The 8,154-nt window shown below is 41.8% G+C and overlaps 1 protein-coding gene across 1 annotated transcript; it reads right to left on the bottom strand.

Annotated features, from left to right (window-relative positions):
- Positions 1–55: 55 nt before the first annotated feature.
- Positions 56–3,506, bottom strand: LOC122983264 (serine protease 23-like). The gene is made up of 2 exons (XM_044353037.1): positions 3,016–3,506; positions 56–2,259 (listed from the first exon to the last, which is right to left on the bottom strand). The coding sequence occupies exons 1-2, from the start codon at positions 3,024–3,026 to the stop codon at positions 1,065–1,067; spliced, it is 1,206 nt and encodes a 401-aa protein (XP_044208972.1). The 5' UTR covers positions 3,027–3,506; the 3' UTR covers positions 56–1,064.
- Between the last annotated feature and the right edge of the window lie 4,648 nt (positions 3,507–8,154).

The following is an 8,154-nucleotide window of genomic DNA, read 5'->3' as shown; positions in this document are numbered from 1 at the left end:
GTTCATAGAATATAATGTAAGAGCAGTCTGAGAAGAAATATAATGACACAGTTGCTTATTTCAAGCATATATTTCATTAAATTTGTCTTCAGCTTTTGAAAAACAAATAATGCAATGTCACAAAAGTTAATCGAGGAGAAGGTAGAAAGTGCTTATAGAGGCCTAAGCTATGTTGGCATAAATGGTCATCGCAGACACCTGCAATGTTTGATCATTCCCACCAGAGGGCGCTAAGCATCAAAGTAAAACATTCAACAAAATGTGTTCCATTTAAGAAGTAATCTGCAGCCTTGACAAGACTCATCTGCAGTCCTTAAACACCAATCTGTGTAACAGTTGGAATATTTTGTCAAAACAGTCTTAACTTAGCTGACAGAATACATTATAGATAACTAGTGTGTCCACTGAGAGGAGATACATGATGGTTTGGACAGAAACAATTGGCACCTTTGGTAGCTGACTTGTACATTCACCCACAATAATCATCATTTTCAGTAGAAAAAAGTTCTTCAAGAGTTTTAACAGTGCAAGCCTCAGTATTAGCACAATAGAAAAGGCTATGAAGCATCATGAAACTGTTCTCCCAGTCCTGCTCCTTGGGGCTTGCTCCAAGGAGATCTTTAAACATCTGTCCTTGTTCCGGATTTGAGGGACTTCCAGATAACTTTATGTTCCAAGAAGCAGTTAAACCTGCCTCTGTTCTGCAAAACCACTTGACCTAAATGTTTCCCCAGTTAACATGAATGTTATCAGCTTATTGCATATTTTAGAAATGTATAGGTGAAGATGCAAAACTGCATAAATGAACACATTTGACCTAATATGGTGTCATTACTGAATTTGTTTCTGTAAGGTCTGTATTTACATTACTTCTGTTGGGTTTCTGTGAATGGGAGCGACACGCAAAATTTAGACATTTATGTTGTGTTATGTCATGTCAGTGCCATAAGTAGCAGGGTGAAAAGTGTTGATTTTTGCAGCCTCAATATTCCAGTAGGATGTATGAGGCTGGCCTTGATTTCCTAGCTTCACCCCTGTGTCACGCTCACTCTCCACCTTTTTCCTCACCCTTCTCGGCAGTCCACAAAGTTGCCTTTTATCCAGTAGCAGATCTGAGCGTATTTGAGAGGTGTGATTCTTACTGCTACATTAAATTCCTGAGACGCCCCTTGTCGCTCCACCCACTGATGCCCAGAAAACACACCTATCACCTTCCGCTCCCAGCGCCGGCGTCGCCCATCCCACATCCGAGCGTAGACTCCTGACCCGCTGGCACCGGGCTGAGCGTCACAGTGCTGGTACAGCAGGTCTGATGTCTCCTCACCGGCCTGACAGAACCGATACACCAGTTTGCCTGGACGGTCATTGTCAAATCCTGAGAAATGGACTCGATGACCAGGCAGCCTCTGAGCCGGAGGGCTGACACCCAGCTTCATGTGGCGGCGTTTGTGGGGTTTCTTGAGTTCAAGCAAAGCATAGTCATAGTCCATCCCAATGTCATTGGCATTCCCTTTAATCCATCCTTTGGGAACATGGGTGCGCTTGGCTCTGATCCACTGGAACTTCATTTTGTCATTGGTTGGCGGGGCGTAAGGAGCGGGGCCACCTTCAACATAATTGGAGAAGTTGGAGGGAAGGAAAAGGGTAGACGACTGTGTTTCTCGTTGCTTGGGTTTTAAAAACCCAACCCGAAGCCTCTGGGCTCCTTTCACATAGTTTTTACCATCGTGAACACAATGAGCAGCTGTGAGAACATGACGGTCCCCCACCAAGGTACCAGAGCATCCAGTGGACAGTTTTACAGCCACTGAGAAAGGATATTTAAGCAGGAAGTTCTGCCCTGCAATGCTGAAACGCCCATCATGACCAAAGATCTGTCGCTTTCGTCTGACGTGTGACCGCTCAGTCTTCCCAGACGACCCCAAGGAGTATGCTGGACTAGTGTTAGAACTGGGGCTGTAGCCATAGATCCCAATGGCGGTCTCAGTAAGTTGACCATCAGAGTGGAGTGTCTCATAGGCCAGAAGACCCCGCAGGTCCCAGTAGCTCGGGCGAGGGGCTCTCTTGTGGCATTCTGGATCACAGGGCGAGTTGACATCCAGGCGGGCCGGGGACAGGAAGCGAGGGGCCGGTCGACTTTCCGTGTGCTGTGGGAGGACCACAGGAACATGCTGGAGAATCCACTGTGGGCGTGATGAGAAGGAGGAGAAAACAGAGGGAAGGCAGAGGACAAACAGGAGGGGAAGGATGGAGGCAAACCTGTGGACAGGAAGACAGATCAGGTGAACTACTGTACTGAAAAGATGGAGCATGATTCTATGCACAAATGGTTCTGTTTAACATAACTCGGGGTCCGCATGAAAAACATCCACATTCCTTAAACCCGCATCATGGATTTATAATTACAGGAATGGGAGTTGAGGCAGAACATTTCACTTTGAAGAATTTCTATCTATGCTGGAATTTGGCAGCTGTAAACTTCCACTGTTTTTTAATACTGCAAATACGGCAGACAGGGCAAAGATCAGGCCTTACTAGGATCTGATGGAAAATTCCTAAAGTGGCCTGAGGGATTGGCTTAAGCCTGCAAGAGTGGTAGAATAACATTTTGTTGCCTGGGTGGGTTTTTTTATGGGTAAAGGGTAAATCAAGCCATAGTTTGTTTCACACAGACAAACTCACACCTTCCTCATATGAGACTACAATGCTGGCATGGAGACTCATGGGAAAATGGTGCAGGGATGTAACAATAAGGTAAATCTTCACAGTCTAATGTTAAAATCCGCATTCTGCTACCCGTGTAAACATATATTTATTTTAGAGGGTATAAATTACAATACTCGTCTAGCCATCGTTTTTAGTTTACCACTGCATCACTGAAATGTTAAATCAGCAGTTACTGTTTACTCCGTTTCATAACTTTGTCCTATGCAAGTTCTGCGCAAGTTCACTGCGTCATGTAACCGCAAACTCCTCCATTACGCACATGCAAACCCGCCGACTGCGGTGACTTACCGGGAGCGCATGGTTCGGCTTCTGCAGGTGAGCTTGTGGCTGAACACTGAGGAAACCCCCTAAGAAAGATCAGGCAGAGCTTACGATAAGAGTGTAACGTAACAAGTGAAGACTCCTGCTACTAACAGAAAGCAGTCTTCCTCACAGCTCTTCTCTCAGAAACTGTCGGCTTTATTTAATCCGTGAAAGTTTGTCCAAAAGCCGGGGCGACAGCAGCGGAGTTGAATCATGGTGCGCTGCTTGGAGGAGGTGGTCTCCTGTTTGTCTGCCTGAGAGCACAGTGTCACATCTGCCTACGAGGATACACTGAGATATCCGACCCCAACGCTGTCATATGACGCATCACCGCTGCTGGTTGCCAACTTATTGCTGTTCATTATGTCAGTGGGTCTAAAAGTGTGGAACCCCAGGGGTCCTTGAGTGGTCTCCAGGGGGTCCTCGGAAAAAAGGAGAATGACTTATCTTCTCTCCATCCATAAGTAACACAAGGACAGAATGTATGACTATTTTGGTCACAGGTTTCATACACCTTCTGTAATAAAACATCTAAAAGCAAAAATCTTATCAAACGAAGGACCCTGGTCTAATTTGTGTCAGTTTAGGGGTCCTTGACATGAAAAGGTTTGAGAACCACTGTGTTATGTCTTCTTAGGAGGCTCTTTCTCTTTGGTTCAATAAGCGTAATGATGATTAGATGAAAGGCGGGTCTGTCTTTTGCAGTTAAACTTTATACATTTGTTGAAGATTTCTTTCCACTTTGTGACAAGTTTCAATGCACTTTGGGTATTGCAGATCACTCCAGTGTTTAATTAGGGATGCATAATTATACCTTTTGTCGAGTAATCTATATTAATTGATTGTTTAGTATGTATAATTTCTGAAATTATACAGAGAACATGCATGGGCGTGCTTACTTTTACTTAAAAAAACAAATGTTTTTTACTCACTCAAAATGATAAAACAATCAGTAAAATGTTTGTTCACTATAATAACATTCTTACTGTAAGTCATGCTTGCTATTCAGTTGTGAATATTAAGTGGCCTTATCCATTATGACATTATATATAATTTTATCCCTTTATTCCTGGGACTTTTTGGTGGTATTCATTTATTTGCACAGTGACCTCTCACATCCTGTGTCATGATTTTATTGTGGTCTTAAGCTGATGTGACTGTTTCTACAAGTATTTACAGTGTGTCTGGTGTACTTATTTGGACATTCTGGGAAATACGCGCAGGCTGTTAGAAGATCAGGATGTGAGATGGCAGTGGAGATGATGGAATATTAACTGGAAGGGTGTGTGGTTGTGTACATCTTTGCTTGTGTCTGAGAGACAAATTGAGACGTTGCACATACCGTTGACCTACTCGTCACACAAACACTGACCCACATCCATTCTTTGGATTGGGCCAGATTCCCCCTCCTTCTCTTTCTTTTCCTTTCTTTCTTTTTGTCTCTCCCTCTGTCGCACACTAGCCTACTCATTAAATAATTATGTAGCACCCATACATCAATGTTTTGCCCAAGCACACTTTCACACTGTCAGTGCACTGGGTTGATGCACCCTCATGACCCTTGGCATTAATCACAAAGACGGTTCACTTGGGACAAAGTTATTTATTTCACAACAAAAACCTCACATTTCACGTCATGCAGCTGTGATTATTCTCTGAAATATGACAGCTACATTCAAAAGCGACCTCACTGCTTTCGTGACTGTTGTGAAGAATTAGTTCAGTGGGCAGAGTGTGGGTCTCATGCCAGTGTTGGAAGTTTGATTTCCACTTGAACCACCCATGCTGAAAATGTGCAAGCTGTTGGTAGATGCCACCAGAAAGACAGGGAGGGAGAAAGAAAGACAGGGAAGGGTGGGGGTAGTAAGAGGGGACTCATGCATGGCTGAACAGTTAGCCAACCTCCAGCCTTCCCTGTCCTACAGCAATGTGTTCATAGATGGACTTGTAATGAAAAACATGGTGTTATTGCATTCATGTGAAGCACGTGCACAGTTTCTGTGCAGCTTAAACAATTTTCTTTTTACTTCAAAATTAAAGCAATTGTTGAATTGTTGAAATTTGGAGAAATGTATTTATTGGCTCTCTGGTGGAGAGTTAGAGAGGATTGAAACCTGCCTGTTAAGGCTACAGCCCATAGCTGTTTAAGTTAGCTAAGCTTAGCTTAGCATAAAGACTGTAAACAAGTAGGAACAGCGAGCCTGGCTCTGTCCAAAAGTAACAAAAAGAGCATCTCTAAAGCTCACTTATTAACATGTTAACATGATTATTTCTTGTCGTCACCGTGAGGTTGCTAGGCAATCATAGAGACTTCAGGAAGTCACTGCACCCGGCCAAGAAATTGTCCCACACATAACCCCCATAAAAACTGCAACTTGTTGCTCACTTTTGATCTTACACTCTGGTTTTAGCATGGATTAAATAATAAAGATATGACATATTAATTGATGATCTTTGGAGATGCAGGTAGGCACATAGGGTTTTGTACCTTTGGACAGATCTAGGCTAGCTGTTTCCAGTATTTATCTTAAGCTAAGCTAACCAGCTTCCAGCTGTAGCTTCATGTTCAACGGTCAGATATAAGAGTGGTATTGATCTTCTCATCTAACTCTCGGCAAGAAAGCAAATAAGCATGATTCCCCAAAATGTTGAGCTATTGCTTTAAAAATATAAGAATCCAATTCAAGGTCTCCTGCAACTGATTATATATCAGCACCTTCGCCAGCAAACAGGGTGGACCTACTGGCTCATCAAACACTGCTTTGAATAACACAAAACTCCACCCATCCCACAACAGAAATTTACAACACACACACACACATACCTCTCTGGAACAGTATTTGGGGCAGGAGGTTCTGCCAGCGTCTCATCCTCCTCTTGTCCAGTTAACTCTGATCCGCTTGCCAGTCAGTGCAGGTTTGGATAATTTTACAGTAAACCAGGAGTATACCTGAGGTTTCATAACTAGACTCTCTGTAAATATTTTCTCACCATTCCTATTGGTCAGTTTAATTTCTTTGATAATTATATTTTCTCATCCAGATAAGTCGCCTGCATGTTTTGGCACACATGAAATATGGAGCACAAAGGTCAAATTTAATATAAGAAAGGAATTTGGAATAAATTACATCTTTTTTTCCCTCTAGTGCACCAGGAAGGGATGCCCCTTTCTACCAATGCCTGGGTGCTAATAGGGGAGACATTTGTGTTTGTTTTGAATTGTTATGAAAGGGCCCATTTGTTTGGCTATGTCCGCTGTTGTCAAGGAAACCTGCATTCCCTGGAGTACTGTTCATGTTAATTGTTTTATTCCTCCCACTCTCCTCCTCTCGCTTCTGGCCACAGACACAATCAAACAAGTGTGGACAGCCTCGCATGTTTGAGTCCTCTCTCTTTCTATGTCCCTCCGTCTGTCTCTCTGTCTGCTCTTTTCCTTCCTTGTGTTTTCCCATCTGTGTGCCTCTCAGTGTCTCCGTTCTTGTTTGAATCATCTCTCCCATCCTGGACCTCTTCGCTCACTTGTCCCTTGTGGCCACGAAACAGCTGTTTGGCAAAACAAGATAATCACAGAGGTCTTTTGAGAAGTTATTTGCTGTGAAATCTTTTGGGGAGCATAGGCCAAGTTTTAAGTTCAAGGCAAAGCCAAAAGGAAGATAACACAACAGTTGGCAAGCACATTTGATATATAACTTTTAAAGCCTCATGTAAGAGATGGTAAACACTGTCTTTCTCAGCTGCAGCAAAAGGAAATTTCCACTCTTGATGCTCAGTGCATTATAGAAGTTACTTTTTGATGAAGTCTAGTTTACTTTTTGTCATTTTGTGAATTCTTACCAAGAATACCCTTCAGAAGTCCCACAATAAAAAACAGTGATAATTGTATGACAGCAGGAGAGCAAGTTTATACTTAAATTGGTTGCAACCTGTCGCCCCAACAATCATCTGATTGCAGATTGTTAACTGAACATATTGAATGTAAACAATGTAAACTTGTGCACTGGAATGTGCACATTATGCAATCAACCATGTAGTGACAGTTTATGGGGCCCTGCCTGATCATGGATTTGGCCTTTAAGTCTTATGACTGCGTTACATAATGTTTTATTGAGGCTGCAGTCTGTGGTGGATTTTTCGCCATTTGAGTGATAAAGAAAGAAGACCTTCTTTGTGGCTTTGTGGAAATGTTTATTAGAGCAAAACCGAGACAGGACTTTTGAGGCTGATACCAATATTGATGTTTTCTGGTAGTTTTGAAAAATATGATAATGATCTACCAGCTGATGTGGATATTAAAGAAATGTGACCAAGATGTGTACTGAGCAGGAAATTTGAGTTGAAAAATAAACTTATCAGTGTTCTCAGGAGGGAAACCACAGTGGCACAGTTCTGCCATAGTTGGGCACAGGTGGCACCCATAGTAAAAATATTCCTTACATATATTTTAACAAGAAAACTTTCTTGTTATAACAAAATAGTATCTAATTATAATAAGAAAACATTAATTTTAACAAGAAAACTTTCTTGTTTTAACAAAAAAAAAGTTACTTATTATAACAAAAACATTTATTTCCTTATTATGAAATACTTTCCCCATTATAATAATTAAGATTTCTCGTAATAATAGGTGCTTTTATTGTCACAAGCACATCCTATGGGCCTGGTTCTTTTCCAACACAGTGCACAATATCCTTCCATGTGTCCATCTGGGGTGCTTAGAGCAGAATTTCATTCAAAGTAAGACTTGATCAATTCTTTCAAACATTCACATGCATCCATTTCAGCACCAACAACACTGCTGTTTTTATCAGACACACATTTCTTATTGTCACCAGAATTTTTTCTCACTATAACAAGACAATGTTCTAGTTTTAACGTGACTAAGCATCTCGATATAACGAGTTGTTTTTCACATAATGAGAAAAATTATGAGAAACGGTAGGCTAACTGTTTCCCTTTCCCTCCAGTCTTTATGCTAAGCTAGGCTAATAATTTCCCGCTGTAGCGTCATACTTAATGCAAAGATTTGAGACTGGTATTGGTGGTTATTAAGGTGTGAGAAGGATTTTCTTTTGTGCTCATTATTTTAACCGTCATATAACGTTCGAATGGTCAAATTAGGAAGCC

This window comes from Thunnus albacares, chromosome 1 (genome assembly GCF_914725855.1).
Source record: "Thunnus albacares chromosome 1, fThuAlb1.1, whole genome shotgun sequence".
Lineage (NCBI taxonomy): Eukaryota > Metazoa > Chordata > Actinopteri > Scombriformes > Scombridae > Thunnus > Thunnus albacares.
The sequence above is the reverse complement of the archived record's forward strand: the minus strand, read 5'-3'. Positions and strand labels throughout refer to the sequence as shown.